We start from the raw sequence: 22,632 nt of genomic DNA on the forward strand, positions 1-22,632 counted from the left end.
GATTGTTGTTTGTCATGCTCCAAATGAGCGTTCAAGGTAGTGGCCGCCTCCCGTTTATAGCCCTGAGGCAGAGGTTAAAAATCGCACATTCCTTCGGCGGGAGGCTAATATATCCATTGGGTCATATTTAAACATTGAGTCTAACACGTGGCAGGCTTTCGCGAGCAATATCATCCATAATAGAGGGGTTTTTTTTTGGCGGGGGGGGGGGGGGGGGTTAGATCGCGTAAATATATAAATGTGTCGTTAAACCCGCCACCACCCGACACAGCCAACTAGTAAGGTTTGTCGCGTAAAGAGAACGTGACCAATTCGTCACTAGTACAGCACACCGGTGTGTTGGGAGAGCAAATCCACAACAATTACATTCCGAGTACGACGATTCACCAGTAATTACAACTAGCTTCATCAGGCTGACATCCATTAAACCATTATTGTTGACTAACCCACAAAGTGTTTAGTCGTTTTATCGACCACCGAAGTGCTGATGGGCTGTATGCACGTTGAACTTATTTAGCACCATACGCGGGGGAAGGGCAACAAACTAAACACTGAACGCAGTTTTAAAGGAATGAGTTTTCAATTTAGATTTAAAAGTGCATAGCTCCAGTAGCTTCCGAATAAAAATCAATCTACCACGTATCAAGGCTACTTACTCCCTATTACAGCACCTACCTTGCCTGAATTTGATCAATGCCTCTGTGCTTATAAATTACATCTTTGTAGGGTGGTGGAGGGGTTTGGTGACATTAATACTGGTAGGAATGAAGTTGTAAACTGAGTGTACCAGCCTGCAATAGATTAATGTGTCCGTCCGTCCGTCCCCTTTCAATACTTTAACGAAGTGAAAAATTCCAATGTTCCTACCAGCCCACCCTGCAGGGACCTGTTTTTGGCCGTTAAAGTACCAGGCGGTCTAACCCACGAGTTTGATTTATTGCACTAGCTACAAAACGTACGTTTAAAGTAAAAAAAAATATATATATAACTGGTGTTGCATGTGTGAAACAATATCTTTACAGCTCATCAGATTCCTCCAGGATAAATCAAGATTTTGCTGCTGTACATTTCCAGATTTTAAGCCACTTACTTTTGTGAGCTATCATATGTGGCCAGGTCGCTTCTGAAAAACAAGTTAATAGCTCAGTCGGCTTTAACTGCGAAGTAAAACATAATTTAGCTTTGGGGGCCGTCCATAAATGACGTGGACGCGATTTTGGACGATTTTTGACCCCCCCTACCCCCAAAAAAATAAAACATGCTTCAAATCGCTTTAAACTATTGTCATTGTAGTGCGTATTTAATGTGGCGCTGCACTCTGATGTGAGAGAAAACATTTATAAAAAAGTCTTCGTGGACAATATGTGTCAAAAAGAGCTTTACAGCTCATCGGATTCCTCCGAGAGAAAGATTCCATCGGTGAGCGCGAGCGCCTCTTCTAGAACGCGTGGCACTACGACCAATTAAAAAGAACACGCCCACATCTACACCGGAAGACCAAATCGATTCAGCGAAATCGACGCGCGCCGAGCCTCGTAATCAGCGGATCGATCCCTCCCTCCCCTGGCTCGCGTGGCAACGCCGTCGCGTTCGCGAAGGAATCGACGAGGTGGTGGTGGTGGGGGCGTCACTCAGAAAATCGACGAGGGGGAGGGAGTCGCAAAACGATGGCGGCTTTGGCGCTCGCGTTGCGTCATCGGCGAGGCTCTGCGGGGCTGCGCGCCGCGGGGCCGCCGCCGCCGCCGCCGCGACCTCATCGTGCGGGCCGCGCAGAGGCGCCGCTCACTTCACGTTCGTGGCGGACCCTGCACCGACTCAGTACGGTGAGCACACGGCGGTTCGGGGCCCCTCGGTGGCGCGTCTCGCTGATGCGCTGTGGCCAGACGCGTGGCGGGCGCTGTCGCTGCTGCACCCCCCGCCCCACGCACCCCCCCACCGCACCTCTCCCCACGCACCCCCACCCCCCCCACGCACCCCCCCACGCACCCCCCCGCCACGGCCCCCCCCCGCCACGCACCCCCCACGCACCCCACCCCACGCACCCCCTCCCAGGCACCCCCCCCCCACGCACCCCCCCCACTCACCCCCCACTCAACCCCCCCCCCCCACGCACCCCCCCACACCCCCCCCCACGCACCCCCCCGCACCCCCCCACTCAACCCCCCCCACTCACGCACCCCTCCCCACGCACCCCCCCACTCACCCCCCCACTCAACCCACCCCCCCCCCCACGCACCCCCCCACACCCCCCCCACGCACCCCCAACGCACCCCCCCACTCAACCCCCCCCACTCAGCCACCCCCCCCCCCCACTCACCCCCCCCACGCCCCCTCCCCCCCACGCACCCCCCACGCACCCAGCAACTCTCCTTAGACTCGAAAGGTTCGCGGCGGCGTGACGTCACGGCGCGGCACGGGTTGACAGGTGCGTTGTGACGTCATGGCGATGTTTTTAAATGCGGGGGGTGGCCGGGTGCGTTTTGACGTCACGTTACCTTCGCGGCGTCAAAACGCTTCGTGTTGATAGGCGATGAGACGGATCGGAATCTGGTACCGTGGTTGATAATGTAAGCGACACTATCACAGCAGTGGCTGTGATAGTAGCAAAAGTAGCTACAAATGCTACGGGCCCCGCACTTTCAAGGGCCCCCCGCTAAATGCTTTCAAGCTATCAATTCAGGTTCATTGATTCTGCACTTGCTCTATCACTGTAGTACTATACTGCCTTCAACTTTTATGAACGATTGGGTGTTTAAGGTGAGAGATTTGTCGTATCATCTGGCTGTATAGCAAATTAATAAATACAATTACTTTGCTATGCAAGTTAAAAAAAAATGCGTGCTTTAATATTTATTTTTAGTTTTTATTTATAACATGTGCTCCAGGCCCTGCACTAGCTTCATCATGCACTGTCTCTCAATGTTCTTCACTCATTTTTAGATGGGGGGGGGGTAGGCCGCCCACACTTTCGCCGATAAGACATCATCCATACCCTTCAACCCATATGCTTCAACACTCTATTATTGTACAGGGGAATTGAGTTTTCAGGTGCGTACGGCATACAGCCGTTTTAAGACGGGCAAAACCATTTGTGTTTGTGTTTCTCCCTTTGTAGGATGAACGTTGAGATTTATAAGGGGCACGGGGTGACCTACAAGGTCTGAATTGGTCTTTCATAAGTTAGGGCACTGATAAGTGATTGTGACAGGTGGGCATCGTCAGTGTGAGGGCCCGCCACGCATTTGAAACCATTGGTGGGTTTTTGACAGCCGCATGATCATGGGGTGCGTCAGGGGCCTCACTAAAGGCCAACCCAGGGGCCGTCAGTGGCCCGCGGGCCTTGCATTCAGGAGCACCGTTTTCGGGAGATAGGGCGAGGAGAAGCGGGTGAGGTGCAGCGGAGAGAGGGGAGAGAGAAACGGACAGAGCGAGACACCAACATAAGTTATACGGTACAGAGAAGGCAAGGGGAAGGTGGAGAGAGACAGGGCTGTGTATATACGAATACAAGTTTGGCTGGCTGGCTGGCTGGGAGGAACGGATGGACCGTCCACGTGCGCGTGGCTCGTGAAATTTGCCCCCCCCCCCCCCTGTCGGCACGTGCACAAGCGAGTTAACGTCACGGTCAACTACAATTAAAGAAAATGCATCCTAAAAAAATACACGTGGGTGTCATTTTTAAGGTAATTATAGTTTTAGTAAATATGGCTCGTTTCTGGAGTAGGCCACTGGTTTGGAAAAATACATTAAATCGTTTGCCCCATCACAGTCCCAGCGTCGGTGTTAAAGTCAATTTTGAGTACGGTATTTCGTGAGCGTTTCTCCAGTATCAGAAAAGGTGAACAAACGGATTTGTAGCCAGTTATAAGAATAGGTTTTACCCTTTCTGGCAATAAAACAGCTGTGTGAAGATGTTCAAACACTAAACAGATACCTTTTGCAAGGAATCATGTCTGCATTAACCAAACTTACTTGTGGTAAACATGCAAACACAACACATACTCTGGTAGGATATGATGCATTGCCTTTGAAACTGATTGGTCCACACCAGAGACCGCCTTCTTTCGGGCCTAGTCTCAACCAGTGTTAGACCAAGAACGCAAAAATGCGAACAGTACAAAGGCGATGCATGTATCAGAGCATTATAGTCTCTGTTGTATTGGCAGAAAGGGTAAAACATTAGCATACGATTTGTATCTGCATCACGGCGCTAATTGGTTGCCCCAGTAAACATCCTCTTCGAGATCGTGCTAACGGTTGCTCATGTCTTTAATGTGTACGAACCGTGCGTCCAACGATGTGAAACCGCCCCCCCCGTGTTATTTATATTTTTCTGCGACATTTCACGATAGGCTGCTGACCTTGACGGGACAAATTGACCGCGTGCCATGATTGTTTCCATCGCTGCCAGCCAAAGGCTCGCTTCGCTGTGCAAACAGTGGCAGCAGCTACGACCGCACGTTTTTTCCTTTACCAGATGCTCTCTGCTCGATCGAAGCAGAGGGCATGCTGATGTATAAACTGCAAAACTAAACCGATCTCTTTTTTCTTTTACCAGGTGAGACCCACTGAGCTACATAGCCCTTTTTTCAGAAGCGACCTGGTCACAACAAATGATAGCTCAACGGAAGTGGCTTATCACGTGGACATTTATAGCAGCCAAGTACTCTAAACGCATACTCTTTGGTTCTTTCGTTAAAGTCACGTAGGTATAAAATGAAATAAATCACGACGTTTCGATCCCAACACAAGCGGTCGTCCTCAGGCGGAAAAAGTATAATCCAGCAGTGGCACTGGTCCAGCAGTTCCACTGCTGGATTATATTTTTTTCCGCCTGAGGACGACCGCTTGTGTTGCGATCGAGACGTATGGATTCCTGCAGTCACGAAAGCTTCAAATCAAGACTCTAAACGCACGTTTACAAATGTGGAGGGAAAAACCAAAGGACCCAGAGAAAAAGCCACGCGACCATGAGGGGAGAGAGACGCGCGAACTCCAAATATACAGCAGGCTTCAGGGTAAGGATCTAACCCACGACCGCCCGTGTACCAGGCGAGGGAGTTAACATCTCGCCACTGCGGAACCCACACGCTGGCACGGAACACGTGTGATGTGATGGCACCATGCATTCCTTGCCACCTGTGTGTCTCACTTTATTTACCTCTCTTGTTTTGCAGGAGAAACTCAGAAGATGAATCTCTTCCAATCCGTAAACAGTGCCATCGATGACTCTCTTGCCAACGACCCATCTGCCGGTAAGCACTCCGCAGCGGTGCAGTGCAGCAAGTAGGTTTCCAGGTGTGGCTGTGCAGCCCTGGGCTTGGTGGTGGCCCACCCCCTCGCAGCCTATGCCACTACGGCAAGTAGGTTTGTGAACCTATTTCTGCGGCTTTTGGAAGTTATGTTAACCCCTAAATACCATTTGGCGGCTAACACCAGTGGCGATTACTTGAATTTGTCCCAGGCCCCCCTGGATCGACTCAGCCTTAAATGAGTACCTGGTGCCGTGTGTGCCGTGTTGGCCTTCATAGGTGCTACTGGCCAACAGCGCTTTCCCCAAGAGTCTGTTTAGGCGATGTGGGGTATATTTGTCTTTGTCTGTGCTCCTAGTGGTGTTTGGAGAGGACGTCTCGTTTGGAGGAGTATTCCGCTGCACAGTCGGGCTTCTCGACAAATACGGTGAGGGTTTGGCCCCGCCCCCAACTCCGCCGCTGCCCTCGACCCCGCCCCCAACCCCGCTCTCGACCCCGCCCCCAACCCTGACCCTGCCCTCAACCCCACCCCCAACCCTGACCCCGCCCTCAACCCCACCCCCAACCCTGACCCCGCCCTCAATCCCACCGCTAACCCCGCCCTCGACCCCGCCCTATCCCTGACCCTGCCTTCGACCCCACCCCCAACCCTGACCCTGCCCTTGACCCCGCCCTCGACCGCCCTCGACCCTACCCCGATCCCACCCCAAACCCACCTTCGACCCCACCCCCAACCCTGACCCTGCCCTCAACCCCACCCCCAACCCTGACCCCACCCTCAACCCCACCGCTAACCCCGCCCTCGACCCCGCCCTATCCCTGACCCTGCCTTCGACCCCACCCCCAACCCTGACCCTGCCCTTGACCCCGCCCTCGACCGCCCTCGACCCTACCCCGATCCCACCCCAAACCCACCTTCGACCCCACCCCCAACCCTGACCCTGCCCTCAACCCCACCCCCAACCCTGACCCCGCCCTCAACCCCACCGCTAACCCCGCCATCGACCCCGCCCTATCCCTGACCCTGCCTTCGATCCCACCCCTAACCCCAAACCCACCTTCAACCCCAACCCTGACCCCGCCCTCGACCCCGCCCTCGACTCCACCCCCAACCCGACCCCACCCTCGACCCCACCCCCCACTCCATCCTTGAACCCACCCCCGACCCTGACCACACCCTCGACCCCACCCCCAACCCCACTCTCGACCCCACCTCCAACCCTGACCCCGCCCCCAACCCTGACCCCACCCTCGACCCCACCCCCACCCCATCCTCGACCCCACCCCCAACCCCACCCTCGACCCCACCCCCAACCCTGACCCTGCCCTCAACCCCACCCCCAACCCTGACCCCGCCCTCAACCCCACCGCTAACCCCGCCATCGACCCCGCCCTATCCCTGACCCTGCCTTCGATCCCACCCCTAACCCCAAACCCACCTTCAACCCCAACCCTGACCCCGCCCTCGACCCCGCCCTCGACTCCACCCCCAACCCGACCCCACCCTCGACCCCACCCCCCACTCCATCCTTGAACCCACCCCCGACCCTGACCACACCCTCGACCCCACCCCCAACCCCACTCTCGACCCCACCTCCAACCCTGACCCCGCCCCCAACCCTGACCCCACCCTCGACCCCACCCCCACCCCATCCTCGACCCCACCCCCAACCCCACCCTCGACTCCACCCCCAACCCTGTCCCCGCCCCCAACCCCGACCCCGCCCTGGACCCTGATCCCGCCCCACCACTCTGGGAGTCGTACACGCGTCATCACGTGCTCGCAGTGTGCGTGCCCGTGTCTCACAATGGACGCTCAGGACGCCCTTTACGACGACGAAGACGCTCCCGCTCAAGAGATCCTCCAGGTGGATTAATTTCGATGCAGGAATAAATATTCGGCGCTCCTGCGTTGGCAGTGGTGCACAAGCACAGCTAACAAGAGCACCAGCCGAGCGACAGAAATCGACCGTGACGTGGTCCAGCCGACTGTTGCTTGGATCCAGGACAACTCAACACGTTCCTCAGTAACACTGTGTGGCCTTAAATGACGAAAACAATATATAAATAGACGACGTTTCGGCCAATTGGCCCTTCTTCATAACACATGGAAAAAACATCACATGTTCCGAAGTCAGGCCATTGCCCGAAACGTCGCCTCTTATATAAGATTTTTTTCTTTCAAGGCCACAAACACAGCGTCACTGAGCGATGCGTTGAGGCTATTTCATTACAAGAGTGCATATTTTGTATGAAGTCTTCGCGGCGCTTTGCAGGCAAGGACCGCGTGTTCAACACGCCGCTGTGTGAGCAAGGCATCGTGGGCTTCGCCATCGGCATGGCCGTCACTGGAGCTACCGCCATCGCCGAAATCCAGTTTGCCGACTACATCTTCCCGGCGTTCGACCAGGCGAGCGTGGGCGTGGCTCTCGCAGCATTTGTGTGCGCGTGTGTGTTAGTGGCGAATGGCGGTTGTTGTTTCGGTGGGTGGCCGGGCGTGGTGTCGGCCACCCAGCCCCTCGTTTGCCGTGCCGGCCTTCATAGGCGCTGCTCGCTAACAGCACTTGCCCCAACAGTCTGTTAAGGCTACACGGGGGGTTGGGGGGTCTTGGTCGTGGTGGCGGGGTCATGCACGGGATCCGGCCAGTAGCGTAACGAGCGTGGGGGCCTTGGCACCCCCTGGTGGCCAAAGCTACGAGTTTGGGGGCCCCTTGACAACCCCCATTGAGATCTGTTTCCAACAACATTGTCAAAGAACAACAATACTTATTCTTAGTTCTTTCGGTAAAGTCACGTTGAAGGGAAACAATAAAATAATAAAATATATGTGACTTTACCGAAAGAACTAATAATATGAATTACTGCAGTCACGAAAGCTTTAAATCAAAAAAATAAAACAACAATACTTATTTTGTGAAGACGGAGCGCCCGACAGCGTTAAACGTGCGAGACCGTGAGCGTCACGATGGTGATTGGGCAAGAGGAGCCGCAATATATAATAATAGCATCTAGTCGCGACCGTGCGAGACAAATCAAATGTTTGGGGCCACACCAGACCGATTGCCGCACCTCCTTGAGCTGATGAATGTCGTTGCGACGCCACTGGATCTGGGGTTGTTCGTAGCGGGGATGGCGGACCGTACGGCGATCGTCGCACTTTGCGAGGCCCCTCTCCGCTGCGCTGCAAGGAGACCCGGAGGCGGCCGTGCCGCGAGCGGATTCGTAAACCCATCCGTGCGGAATCATTTTGAGTGTTTTTCCGCCATCCACCCACCCACCCACCTCCGGCCATGCACGGGCATTCTCAGGGACGCTCCGGTTTCCTCTCGCGTGCGAAACGCCGATTCAAACGGTGAGAGAGTTTTGCCAATTGCGTCGACGCAGCACCCTCCTGCGTGAGAGGCTTGAGACCCTTGAGATGTGCTCTCCTATCATTGCGACCGCCGTTGCCCCGAGTTGATCTCCACACTGATTCCTCCGATTTATCCGGGGGTTAGCAGGGGGGATAAGAGAAGTTACGCGTATTATCGACATTAATCTGCGGACCAGCAGTTTGAGGGGCCTCCAAGGTGGCGGGATGTTATCTCGCTCGCCTGGTACGCAGGAGGCCGTGGGTTCGATGCCGACTCTGACGCCTGCTGCTGCTGTATATTTGGGGTTCGCGTGTCTCTCTCCCTGCCGCGGCGTGGATTTTTCTCGAGGTCCTCCGGTTTTCCCCTCGAATCAACGTGCGCTTCATAGCGGCCACCTGCAGGAGGTGGCCGCTCTACATAAGCCACTTCGCTGTCATTTGTGGTCAGGTCGCTTCTGAAATAGAGCCTATGTAGCTCAGTGAGCCTTACCCGGTAAAATGAACCAAATAGTTTTCATCGTCATCATCACCGTGCATTAAATATCCACTGCTGGATGGGTGCCTGCCGGAGTTGGGGCCATCTCTCACGGTCACGCGATGCAACAATCCGCCTGCCTCCGATTGGCGATGATGTCAACGGATGACGGCGGTGTTGAGAGGGATGTGAGCGATGACGACGGTGACGGCGATGGTTGATTTACCCCCCGCCCTCCCCGCACCCCCCGCCGAAGATCGTGAACGAGGCCGCCAAGTACCGCTACCGCTCCGGGAACATGTTCAACTGCGGGGGGCTCACGGTGCGTGCGCCCTGGGGCTGCGTGGGTCACGGCGCGCTCTACCACTCGCAGAGCCCCGAGGCCTTCTTCGCTCACGTGCCCGGCATCAAGGTCGCCCGCACGCCCACCCGCACGCCTACCCACTCGGCTACACGTGCACTCCGCTGCACTCCCTCTCGGCTGCACAACCCATTTGGGTTACATGCCCACCTGCACGCCTACCCACTCGGCTACGCTCTAAGCCACACACCCGCACGGCTACCCTCTCGGCTGCACGCCCGCTCGGCTGCACGCCCACTTGGCTACATGCCCATCCGCATGCCTACCCACTGACTACCCTCTCAGCTACACACCCACTCGGCTACCCTCTCGGCTGCACGCCCACCTGCACGCCAGGCTATCCTCTCGGAGGCACACCAACTCGGCTGCCCTGTCAGCTACACACGCACTCGGCTACCCTCTCGGCTGCACGCCCACTAGGCTGCACGCCCATTAGGCTACATGCCCACCCACACGCCTACCCACTCGGCTACCCTCTCAGCGACACACCCACTCAGCTACCCTCTCGGCTGCACGCGCACCTGCACGCCAGGCTATCCTCTCGGATGCACACCCTGTCAGCTGCCTATCCTGCTCTCGGATTCCTCGGCTACCTGTTCACTTTGATACATACCCAGATAACTCCGCACTCGGCTACACACCCGACGACATGCTCGGCGACCTACATACCTACCCAGCTACGTGTGTTATATGACTATGTCTGCGTGCTTGTTTGTTTTGCAGCCGTTCGAATCCCGCTCACGGCCAACACCAGTGACGATTATCCAAACCGGTCATGGGCCTGCCCTAGGTTGACTCGGCCTCATACGAGGACCTGATGCGGTGTGTAAAACATCGGCACTGGGAAGACAAAGGTGGCCGGGTGTGGTACTGGCCAACGACCCCCTCTCGTGCGCCCTGCCTGCATCAATAGGTGCTACTCTCTAACAGCAGTTGGCCCCAAAAGTCTGGTAAGGCTACACAGGGGAATCTTTGTCTTTGTCTTCTACAGGTGGTTATTCCGAGGGGGCCCATTCAAGCCAAGGGGCTGCTGCTGTCCTGCATCAACGACCAGAACCCGTGCATCTTCTTTGAGCCGAAGGTTCTGTACCGAGCCGCAGGTGAGTGGCCCGGTGCCCGGGAGAGTGAGAAAAGAGAGACAGGGAGGCTCACCCCACCCCCCCCCATCATCCCTCCTCCCCCACCCCCCTCCCCGTACTTGTAAGCCACGTAGAGCGAGTGTCGTCAGAGGTGCGGGTGAAGGACAACAAACTAAATACAAGAAGGCACTTGTTGAGAAATTAGTTTTAAAGGAAAGGCGCGGTGTGCATTAACATCGCCACTAGAGAGGCAAAGATTGGCCAGGCGTGGTCCTCGCCACCCACCCCACTCGCCTCGTGTGCCGTTGCCGGCCTTCGTAGGTGCTCGCTAACAGCACTTGCCCCAACAGTCTGGTAAGGCTACACGGGGGATCTTTGTCTTTGTATACATAAAAATTATTTCCGAAAGGAATTGGTCAAACGCCACAATGCAGGACCCTCCTGAGAACGAGTCTTGAGGCTCAATGAGGCTTTCCTGAATGAATGAATTAATAACATCACCCCCCCCCCCCCCATCACCAGCTCCATCACCAGCTCCATCACCACCATCATCTGTGCCAACAGGGACCTGCAGGCGCTTGTGTACACCTTCTCCCAGCAGCAATTCGCCAGCGGGAAGATGTTGCCTATACAGGGGATCTGTGTCTGTCTTTGGTGGTGTTGTTGTTGTTGTTGCCGTGGGCAGTGGAGCAGGTGCCAGTGGGGCCCTACGAGCTGCCACTGTCCCAGGCCGAGGTGCTGCAGGAGGGCAGCGACGCCACGCTGCTCGGGTGGGGCACGCAGGTGAGCGGAGTGAGCGGTGTGAGCGGTGTGAGCGGAGTGAGCGGTGTGAGCGGTGCGAGCGGTGTGAGTGGTGTGAGTGGTGTGAGTGGTGTGAGTGGTGTGAGTGGTGTGAGCGGTGTGAGCGGAGTGAGCGGTGTGAGCGGTGCGAGCGGTGTGAGTGGTGTGAGTGGTGTGAGTGGTGTGAGTGGTGTGAGTGGTGTGAGCGGAGTGAGCGGTGTGAGTGGTGTGAGTGGTGTGAGCGGAGTGAGCGGTGTGAGTGGTGTGAGTGGTGTGAGTGGTGTGAGTGGTGTGAGTGGTGTGAGTGGTGTGAGTGGTGTGAGTGGTGTGAGTGGTGTGAGTGGTGTGAGTGGTGTGAGTGGTGTGAGTGGTGTGAGTGGTGTGAGTGGTGTGAGCGGTGTGAGCGGTGCGAGCGGTGCGAGCGGTGCGAGCGGTGCGAGTGGTGTGAGTGGTGTGAGTGGTGTGAGTGGTGTGAGTGGTGTGAGTGGTGTGAGTGGTGTGAGTGGTGTGAGTGGTGTGAGTGGTGTGAGTGGTGTGAGTGGTGTGAGTGGTGTGAGTGGTGTGAGTGGTGTGAGTGGTGTGAGTGGTGTGAGTGGTGTGAGTGGTGTGAGTGGTGTGAGTGGTGTGAGTGGTGTGAGCGGTGTGAGCGGTGTGAGTGGTGTGAGCGGTGCGAGCGGTGTGAGCGGTGTGAGCGGTGTGAGTGGTGTGAGTGGTGTGAGTGGTGTGAGTGGTGTGAGTGGTGTGAGTGGTGTGAGTGGTGTGAGTGGTGTGAGTGGTGTGAGTGGTGTGAGTGGTGTGAGTGGTGCGAGCGGTGTGAGCGGTGTGAGTGGTGTGAGTGGTGTGAGTGGTGTGAGTGGTGTGAGTGGTGTGAGCGGTGCGAGCGGTGTGAGCGGTGTGAGCGGTGTGAGTGGTGTGAGTGGTGTGAGTGGTGTGAGTGGTGTGAGTGGTGTGAGTGGTGTGAGTGGTGTGAGTGGTGTGAGTGGTGTGAGTGGTGTGAGTGGTGCGAGCGGTGTGAGCGGTGTGAGTGGTGTGAGTGGTGTGAGTGGTGTGAGTGGTGTGAGTGGTGTGAGTGGTGTGAGTGGTGTGAGTGGTGTGAGTGGTGTGAGTGGTGTGAGTGGTGTGAGTGGTGTGAGCGGAGTGAGCCGTGTGAGCGGTGTGAGCGGTGTGAGTGGTGTGAGTGGTGCGAGCGGTGTGAGTGGTGTGAGTGGTGTGAGTGGTGCGAGCGGTGTGAGTGGTGTGAGTGGTGTGAGTGGTGTGAGTGGTGTGAGTGGTGTGAGTGGTGTGAGTGGTGTGAGTGGTGTGAGTGGTGTGAGTGGTGTGAGTGGTGTGAGTGGTGTGAGTGGTGTGAGTGGTGTGAGTGGTGTGAGTGGTGCGAGCGGAGTGAGTGGTGTGAGTGGTGCGAGCGGTGTGAGTGGTGTGAGTGGTGTGAGTGGTGTGAGTGGTGTGAGTGGTGTGAGTGGTGTGAGTGGTGTGAGTGGTGTGAGTGGTGTGAGTGGTGTGAGTGGTGTGAGTGGTGTGAGTGGTGTGAGTGGTGTGAGCGGTGCGAGCGGTGCGAGCGGTGTGAGTGGTGTGAGTGGTGCGAGCGGTGCGAGTGGTGCGAGTGGTGTGAGTGGTGTGAGTGGTGTGAGTGGTGTGAGTGGTGTGAGTGGTGTGAGCGGTGCGAGCGGTGTGAGTGGTGTGAGTGGTGTGAGTGGTGTGAGTGGTGTGAGTGGTGTGAGTGGTGTGAGTGGTGTGAGTGGTGTGAGTGGTGTGAGTGGTGTGAGTGGTGTGAGCGGTGTGAGCGGTGTGAGCGGTGTGAGCGGTGTGAGCCGTGTGAGCCGTGTGAGCGGTGTGAGCGGTGTGAGCGGTGTGAGCGGGGCGAGCGGTGTGAGCCGTGTGAGCGGTGTGAGCGGTGTGAGCGGAGTGAGCCGTGTGAGCGGTGTGAGCGGTGTGAGCGGTGTGAGTGGTGCGAGCGGTGTGAGCGGTGTGAGTGGTGTGAGTGGTGTGAGTGGTGTGAGTGGTGTGAGTGGTGTGAGTGGTGTGAGTGGTGTGAGTGGTGTGAGTGGTGTGAGTGGTGTGAGTGGTGTGAGTGGTGTGAGTGGTGTGAGTGGTGCGAGCGGAGTGAGTGGTGTGAGTGGTGCGAGCGGTGTGAGCGGTGTGAGTGGTGTGAGTGGTGTGAGTGGTGTGAGTGGTGTGAGTGGTGTGAGTGGTGTGAGTGGTGTGAGTGGTGTGAGTGGTGTGAGTGGTGTGAGTGGTGTGAGTGGTGTGAGTGGTGTGAGTGGTGTGAGTGGTGTGAGCGGTGCGAGCGGTGCGAGCGGTGTGAGTGGTGTGAGTGGTGCGAGCGGTGCGAGCGGTGTGAGTGGTGTGAGTGGTGTGAGTGGTGTGAGTGGTGTGAGTGGTGTGAGTGGTGTGAGCGGTGCGAGCGGTGTGAGTGGTGTGAGTGGTGTGAGTGGTGTGAGTGGTGTGAGTGGTGTGAGTGGTGTGAGTGGTGTGAGTGGTGTGAGTGGTGTGAGTGGTGTGAGTGGTGTGAGTGGTGTGAGTGGTGTGAGTGGTGTGAGTGGTGTGAGTGGTGTGAGCGGTGTGAGCGGTGTGAGCGGTGTGAGCCGTGTGAGCCGTGTGAGCGGTGTGAGCGGTGTGAGTGGTGTGAGCGGTGTGAGCGGTGTGAGCGGTGTGAGCGGGGCGAGCGGTGTGAGCGGTGTGAGCGGTGTGAGCGGTGTGAGCGGTGTGAGCGGTGTGAGCGGTGTGAGCGGTGTGAGCGGTGTGAGCGGTGTGAGCGGTGTGAGCGGTGTGAGCCGTGTGAGCCGTGTGAGCGGTGTGAGCGGTGTGAGCGGTGTGAGCGGTGTGAGCGGTGCGAGCGGTGCGAGCGGTGCGAGCGGTGCGAGCGGTGCGAGCGGTGCGAGCGGTGCGAGCGGTGTGAGCGGTGTGAGCGGTGTGAGCGGTGTGAGCGGTGTGAGCGGTGTGAGCGGTGTGAGCGGTGCGAGCGGTGCGAGCGGTGCGAGCGGTGCGAGCGGTGCGAGCGGTGCGAGCGGTGCGAGCGGTGTGAGCGGTGTGAGCGGTGTGAGCGGTGTGAGCGGTGTGAGCGGTGTGAGCGGTGTGAGCGGTGCGAGCGGAGTGAGCCGTGTGAGCGGTGTGAGCGGTGCGAGCGGGGCGAGCGGTGCGAGCGGTGCGAGCGGTGCGAGCGGTGCGAGCGGTGTGAGCGGCGCGAGCGGTGTGAGCGGTGCGAGCGGTGCGAGCGGTGCGAGCGGTGCGAGCGGTGCGAGCGGTGCGAGCGGTGCGAGCGGTGCGAGCGGTGCGAGCGGTGCGAGCGGTGCGAGCGGTGCGAGCGGTGCGAGCGGTGTGAGCGGTGTGAGCGGTGCGAGCGGGAGGTGCGGCCGCGTCGCCCGCGCGGAACGACGCGACTTCACTGCAGCACAGCGCCGCGTGCGTGGACCGCGTAGTCCCGCGCGTGACCCCCGCGTGACCCCCGCGTGACCCGCGCCGTCGTGCAGGTGCACGTGCTGCGGGAGGTGGCCGCCATGGCCCAGGAGAAGCTCGGCGTGTCGTGTGAACTCATCGACCTGCAGACCATCCTGCCCTGGGACATGGCGACCGTGTGCGAGGTAGGGGAACCCCGCTGAGACGGGGGGGGGGAAGCGCCATACTTGACCAGGCATTGGGCGGCGTGGTGAAGTACGGTCAAGCCAGCCGCACGAGCGGCATCGGCACGGGAGGTGCCGTCATCCGCCAGTGGATTGAACAACAGGGCCGTGCATTTGACACGTGTGAAACGTCGCGATCAAGGGGCAGACCCCCAGCCTTGGCGGTGGCGGTGGTGGCGAGGGTGGCAGCCTTGGCATTGGTGGTGGTGGTGGCGTTGGTGGTGGTGGCGTTGGTGGTGGTGGCGTTGGTGGTAGTGGTGGTGGTGTCAGCGGCGGTGGTGGTGGTGGTGGTGGCGTTGGTGGTGGTGGCTGCGGTGAGAATTTGAGAGATGCTGCTCGCCAGCCCTGACGGTAGTGGGAGAGCGGTAGCGATGTCGGCACAGTGTGGTGAGGGCGTGCCGCGTGTCCCCGCAGTCCGTGGTGAAGACGGGCCGGCTGCTCGTGGCGCACGAGGCTCCATACACCAGCGGATTCGCGGCGGAGATCGCCACCACGGTGCAGGTGAGCGGTGCCACCCGTGCTCCTCCCCTCCCCCCACCCACGCCATCCCCGCGTCCCTCCGCGGTGACGAGCGGCGACATCGTCGCTGGACGCGCTCTAGGGCTTCGTTACGTCAGCTGGCAAAGGGGGGGCCCCCCCGTTGAGATGAGGAGCTTCGTCGCAGTGGCGGCAGTCACTGGGAGATCACAGACACGCACAGAGCTGCGTAGAGATCCACAGAGTTGCGTAGAGACCCATAGACGGCACGGGACCGGAAACCGGACCCGCATAGTGCGAGCGAAACCTGTATTAATACACCGATGTCCCAGATACAGGTTTATGAATTTCTACACGCATACATGTTCATATTCCACACACACGCGCGCACGCAAAATAAGTTCTGTATACCTCGGCGGTGGCCACGAACCGCAGGGCTCAGTGCGGCCACGAGGTGGCAGAGCCGCACCGCGATCGACAGCAGCTACCGCGCAGACCACGGCGCATCACCGGACCTTCTTGAGCTCGTGCCGGACATTCCACGTTCCCGTGTTGGGGACCGGTCTCTCCCTGTGAGATGACCGCTGCTGAGATGAGAGGGGATAGGTAGGGGAGTGCGGGGATGGGAGCGGAGTGTGTGGAGTGAGATGAGAGGGGATAGGTAGGGGAGTGCGTGGATGGGAGCGGAGTGTGTGGAGTGAGATGAGAGGGGATACGTAGGGGAGTGCGTGGATGGGAGCGGAGTGTGTGGAGTGAGATGAGAGGGGATAGGTAGGGGAGTGCGTGGATGGGAGCGGAGTGTGTGGAGTGAGATGAGAGGGGATAGGTAGGGGAGTGCGTGGATGGGAGCGGAGTGTGTGGAGTGAGATGAGAGGGGATAGGTAGGGGAGTGCGTGGATGGGAGCGGAGTGTGTGGAGTGAGATGAGAGGGGATAGGTAGGGGAGTGCGTGGATGGGAGCGGAGTGTGTGGAGTGAGATGAGAGGGGATAGGTAGGGGAGTGCGTGGATGGGAGCGGAGTGTGTGGAGTGAGATGAGAGGGGATAGGTAGGGGAGTGCGTGGATGGGAGCGGAGTGTGTGGAGTGAGATGAGAGGGGATAGGTAGGGGAGTGCGTGGATGGGAGCGGAGTGTGTGGAGTGAGATGAGAGGGGATAGGTAGGGGAGTGCGTGGATGGGAGCGGAGTGTGTGGAGTGAGATGAGAGGGGATAGGTAGGGGAGTGCGTGGATGGGAGCGGAGTGTGTGGAGTGAGATGAGAGGGGATAGGTAGGGGAGTGCGTGGATGGGAGCGGAGTGTGTGGAGTGAGATGAGAGGGGTGGTGGGGAGGGGCTGGGGGGGGGGGGTAAGCTCACAAACCGCCGTTAATAAGTTAATCGTGAATGAGATTGAGTCGCACGCGTTAACATCACCCTCGTTCGGAAACGGTGTTATTTTAATTTTTAAAAGGGTTGCCTCGGTGTTTTATTTTAGCTCGGATGCGCTGAATTGGCGGGCGGTTCTAACGGTGGTGCGGGGGGAATGGTGGCACAGCACTTCGCACACCGCGCTGCCGACGGCTGGCGACACCGATTCGATTCCTACCTACGGATGGCAGCAGTGGCGGCTGACATCCGAACCATTCCTAGGCCTCGCCAACCCCTAGGTCGACTCGGCCTTAAATCAGTACCTGGTGCGGTGTGTAAACATCACCACTGGGGAGACAAAGGCGGCCGGGCGTGGTGTTGGACACCCACCCCCTCGTGTGACCGTGCCGGCCTTCATAGGTGCTCGCTTAACAGCACTTGCCCCTACAGTCTATTCAGGCTATACGGGGATCTTTGTCTATGGAATCGGTGTGTGTGTGTGTGCTGGCTTACTTATTAATAATTAACGCTATAGTGTTAATTAAAAACCTGCTTTATCGAGCAGAAGGTGGATCTTACTGAACAGGAATTTAACTGGGTTAGAAACAAAATCGTTTTCGAAAATGTAAAACTTTGTCCCCCCCCTCCCGCGAATCCCTAAAGTAACCTATATGTTGTCGCAGTTAGTTGAACTTTAAGTTACGTTTGTTCACGTGGTATAGATACTCAACGAGTCCCCAAGTGATCAGTACGACAGCCAGCGCTTGCTGTGGCGGTCGCGTCGTTGTGACGAGGTGAGGATGAGGAGGAGTCGTCCCCTTGTTGGGAGCGCAGTGTGCCTGACACGGCCATTATGAACCCCCTGAGAGAGAGACACCCAGACCTAGGGCTCCAACTTAGGTCCTCAGCTGTGCTGGCTCAGTGTGTCTGACACGGCCATTATGAACCCCCTGAGAGAGAGACACCCAGACCTAGGGCTCCAACTTAGGTCCTCAGCTGTGCTGGCTCAGTGCGTCTGACACGGCCATTATGAACCCCCCGAGAGAGAGACACCCAGACCTAGGGCTCCAACTTAGTCCTCAGCTCTGCTGGCTCAGTGTGTCTGACACGGCCATTATGAACCCCCTGAGAGAGAGACACCCAGACCTAGGGCTCCAACTTAGGTCCTCAGCTGTGCTGGCTCAGTGTGTCTGACACGGCCATTATGAACCCCCTGAGAGAGAGACACCCAGACCTAGGGCTCCAACTTAGGTCCTCAGCTGTGCTGGCTCAGTGTGTCTGACACGGCCATTATGAACCCCCTGAGAGAGAGAGACACCCAGACCCAGGGCTCCAACTTAGGTCCTCAGCTGTGCTGGCTCAGTGCGTCTGACACGGCCATTATTAACCCCCTGAGAGAGAGACACCCAGACCCAGGGCTCCAACTTAGGTCCTCAGCTGTGCTGGCTCAGTGTGTCTGACACGGCCATTATGAACCCCCTGAGAGAGAGAGACACCCAGGGCTCAAACCCAGGACCTGAGTTGTCCTGGCTTCGCGTGTCTGACACGGCCATTATGAACCCCCTGAGAGAGAGAGTCACCCAGGGCTCAAACCCAGGACCTGAGTTGTCCTGGCTTCGCGTGTCTGACACGGCCATTATGAACCCCCTGAGAGAGAGAGACACCCAGACCCAGGGCTCCAACCCAAGTTCCCAATCTTTGCTGGCTCAGCGTGTCCGACAACGGGCACGACGGAAACCCACCCGAGTGGCCCCCGGCCTGCCGGTCACCGTGAGCGCGCATTGACGCCGAGTGAAAGCAACGCGGCCGGCGAGCGACGAGTCGGCTGCCCCCCGCTTCCAGTGCCCTCCGCCGAACGCTCGGGCCGCCGAGCAATCGACGAGAGACGCGAAAGTCTCCGTTGGGAGGGAGGGGTGGGGCGGGGGGGAGTCCTTGGCGGAGGGGGCGGACGAGGCCTGGGAATGAGCGCCGTTGGTAGCTGACAAGGAAGTGGCGCGTGGTCCCCTTGGGCCCAGCAGGGGACGATGCGGGCAGCATGCGAGGCCGTGCGAGACCGTTACTTGGGCATTCCGTTTATGGGGAATTTGTAAACAATAGAGGTGTTTTTTTTTGGGTGGGGTTAGATCGCGTAAACGTAAACGCGTCGTTAACCCACCGCCACCCGACACAACCAGTTAGTTGAGGTTGGTCACGTAAACACAACGTGGCAAATTAGTTACCGCTTCAGCACACCGGTGTGTTGGAGAGTAGACCGACGCCATTTACAATTTGAGCACTGAGACGTTTCTCTGGGTGATTGCAACCGGCTCCATCAGGCGATTTGCCATTATTATTGTTTGTTGAAGCACAATTATCGCTGATGCCCGTCTGTGCCGCTCTTGGATTATTTGGCGCCGTATCGAGTTAGGCGGCTCCCACCAGCACGAAGAGAAGGGGGGGGCGGGGTGGAGGTGGGGGTGACCCCCACCTCCCCCCCCCCCATCCTCCCTCCTCCACCCCCTCTCCACTCTCATGGAGGAGAGGTTCACCACTACGTCACTCTAGGCCTCCGACGGGTGACCACAGAGTCTGAACGACCGTGACAAAGAGCTTTGCAGCTCATCGGATTTCTCCGCTGTAAATAAATATTCTGTAAGTCGTGTGTTTGCCACCACCTAGGTCGACTCGGCCTTAAATCAGTACCTGGTGCGGTGTGTAAACATCACCACTGGGGAGACAAAGGCGGCCGGGCGTGGTGTTGGACCCGGCGACCCGAGTTCGATTCCCGCTCACGGCCACCAACACCGGTGACGATTATTTTAACGAGACCTCGGCCTCCCGTGGATCGACTCAGTCTTAAATGAGTACCTGGTGCGGTGTTGTCAGCGTCGCCGCAAGGGAGACAAAGGCGGTCGGGCTTGGTGCTGGCTATCCTCCCCTTCATGGGACGTGCCGGCCATGAGAGGTGCTACTCGCTACCGGCACTTGCGCCAACAGTCTGTTCATGCTATATGGGGGATCTTTGTCTTTTCTTTGTGTGTGCGTGCGTACACGTGCGCACGTGTGTACGTGTCTGCGTTTGTGAACGTGTGTGTGTGTGCGCTTGTCTGCGCATGTGTGTGTGTCTGCGCGTGTGCACGTCTCTGCACGTGTGCGTGTCTCTGCTTGTGTGTATGTGTGTGCGCGCGTCTGCGCGTGTGTCATTGCGTGTCTCTGCGCGTGCGTGTGCGTGTCTCTGCGCGTGTGTGCGTGCGTGTGCAGGAGCAATGCTTCCTGAACATGGAGGCGCCCGTGCACCGCGTGTGTGGCTTCGACACGCCCTTCTCCCACATCCACGAGGTCTTCTACATCCCCGACAAGTGGCGCTGCTTCGAAGGAATCCGCAAACTCATGGCCTATTGAGCGACCGAGATGGGGGGTGGGGAGGTGGAGGTGGGAGGGGGGGGGGTCGGGGCAAAGCCCTCGGGTCTCCGCTGTTCTCAGGATCGTGGGGGGGGGCGTCTCGCCTGCCTAAGTCAGACCCTTTCACATTGCGCTCAGCAGTCGCGCAAAGCAGGAGGGTGGATTCCGAGACCTCCGTGGTGCAGGTTGAACGATTATAATTTATCATTGCTTTGAGCAGTGTTAGGAGGGGGGGGTGACTTTTTGCGGTGGGCAGGGAAACAAAAAAAACATCTTAAATACACGGGATTTTGTTTTTGAAGTTGCATGAATTTTGCGATTTCACGCAAGCTGCTTCATTTGAATGACTTTTACGATCGCTTCAAACGAACTCGCTTGTTGGGCCGATTCGTTGAACTTGGGGGTAAATATACGCGACGTGCGATGACTGCCGCTCCGTGCCCTGTGTCCGGTACCATGCGACCGCATCGCGGAGACGCTGCACGCGGATGGTGAGGCTAATGAGAGAGGCAGTCGGTCACGGGCAGAGAGACAACCGGTGTTAAGCCTGGACTTCGACAGGGGCGGGCAGTCGACCGCGTGGACCGCTGGGGTGAGGGGGTTCCGATCCGTGAATGTCGGCCGATGCTTCACTGCTTCAGCCCCCAAGCTGCTAACTCCAATCACTTCCCCATTCGAATCGTCGAATCATTTCGCATTGTTATTTGTGAAAAGTAATCGTGAAACTTAGTGACGCGATGGTTAACCGAACCTACCGGCTCTTGGTCAATCCGATCGCGGTCACGCGTTTTGCATGTCCGGCGCCGATTAAGAGCCCTGTTCATATTTCGCGATGCCGTAGCAGCGACGCCTTTGCGCTTGCCGCTCGGCTATTTGCAGCCCCGTGATTGGCTTGCGGTCAGAGCTCGCCGCTCGCCATTGTAGAGTGGGCCAGGTCAGTCTCCTGCGCTGGGTATTGATGCAGTCCATCATCATCTCAAGTCCAGGGTCGGTAAAATAGAGTAGTACCACGTTGTTGGGAGGAAAGGGCTTCAAGGTTCAGTCATCGTGCCAAAGGTCTCTTCCTCTCTGTAATTCACAGTCACCTCCGATTAGCACGATTGGCTACGTACGGTGCGAAAGAAGTTCTGCATTCATGCATCATCATCGTAGTCCTGCTGCTGCTGCACATTCACAGCAGTAGCAGCAGCGTTCAATCTACATGCGTACATGAAATGCCATGCAGCATCATTTCCCATGATTCCTGATTTTTTGCTGATTTACAAAAGATTTAACAAATGTATTGTTTTACTTTAAGTTCTGTGTTTCACTCTCACATCCCAGTTGTGCCTTTTGGCATTTTCTAACGCTTTTGAAGGCCACGTTACCACAATTTAGGAATGTTTGGGGGGGAGGGGGGGGTGACGTCTGAAGAACCCCAAAAAGACCTCACAGTGTCATGCCGGGGAACATCTTACGATCTTCTTTGGTTCTTTCGTAAAGTCACGTAAAATGAGAATAAAATAAAATGAAACAATTAAATTCTCACGACGTTTCGGCCACAACACAAGTAGCCGTCCTCAGGTGAAGAAACATGACTGTCCAGAAGACAGCGCTTGGTGTTTCTTCACCTGAGGACGGCTACTTGTGTTGTGGCCGAAACGTGGTGAGAATTTTATTGTTTTATTTTATTATTTTATTCTCATTCTACGTGACTTTACCGAAAGAACCAAAGAAGATGAATCCTTGCAGTCACGAAAGCTTTAAATCGAAATTTAACATCTTAAGGTTTGCGTTCGGAGAAATTTCCCCGAGACTCGGGATTGGTTTCTTGCCGAACGTCCCTGGCAGCAAAAACGGCACCCGTACGGATTCTTAGGATTTCGGTGACATTGCCGAAGGCTCTGGAGCCACGGTATACATCGAGTCTTGTCATGTTAACATTTCTCCCTTCCACGTGTGTGCAATCTTGCTGCGGTGCCTTCCTCCGTTTGATCATTTCCCGCGATGATTCCTCGGGTCGCGCGGTGAACGGCGTGGAAGTGTCCGTGTGGTAAAATGTGTTTGTTTTTTTTTGCTGTTACTACCGGGTTATAGAATAAAATGAAAACAGTAACGAAGGAAAAAAAGCATCTCGCTTATACGCGCCACTTTGTGCTGTTCGCCTTCTTGGCGTTGTTCTCTGGTCTGACACTGGCGGTTGAGACAAGGCGATGAAGAAGGCCGTCTCTCGTGCGGGCCAAGCAGTTTCACAGACAATGCAGATATTATTATCGGAGCATGTTCGCTTGCAGTTTTTGCCACAGTACGTGTGGTTCGTGCAGCCTTGATGATGCCTTGCAATAGGTGTATCTTTGGTGTTTGAACATCTTAGATGTGCAACTTTAATTAAGAGCTTGGTGTACGTGCTTCACTGGCTGTGTGTTCCTGGTCGGATATGCATTGGGCTCTATGGTGCAGAGTCTTGATGAGGGAATTCTTCTGGGATGGATGGTGGTGGGAATCCGGTTTCAGATAAGTACAAAATCAGCAGGG

General features: G+C 57.0%; 2 protein-coding genes across 2 annotated transcripts; both read left to right on the forward strand.

The window, feature by feature from the left end:
* The first annotated feature begins 1,712 nt into the window (after positions 1-1,712).
* BCKDHB (branched chain keto acid dehydrogenase E1 subunit beta) lies at positions 1,713-22,227 on the forward strand. The gene is made up of 10 exons (XM_032972696.2): positions 1,713-1,823; positions 5,178-5,255; positions 5,611-5,679; positions 7,529-7,662; positions 9,336-9,491; positions 10,432-10,540; positions 11,205-11,302; positions 14,767-14,877; positions 15,331-15,417; positions 19,978-22,227. Exons 2-10 carry the CDS (start codon positions 5,192-5,194, stop codon positions 20,116-20,118), a joined length of 969 nt encoding a protein of 322 aa, XP_032828587.2. The 5' UTR covers positions 1,713-1,823; positions 5,178-5,191; the 3' UTR covers positions 20,119-22,227.
* Positions 11,837-14,749, forward strand: LOC142931108 (uncharacterized; the record flags this gene model as incomplete). Its single annotated transcript, XM_076074552.1, has 1 exon — positions 11,837-14,749. A coding segment is annotated over one exon (2,913 nt), but the record flags the coding sequence as incomplete, so codon positions are not given.
* Positions 22,228-22,632: the final 405 nt, after the last annotated feature.

The sequence above is a fragment of the Petromyzon marinus genome, chromosome 49 (genome assembly GCF_048934315.1).
Source record: "Petromyzon marinus isolate PM22_M1 ecotype Great Lakes invasive population chromosome 49, UKy_Petmar_22M1.pri1.0, whole genome shotgun sequence".
Lineage (NCBI taxonomy): Eukaryota > Metazoa > Chordata > Hyperoartia > Petromyzontiformes > Petromyzontidae > Petromyzon > Petromyzon marinus.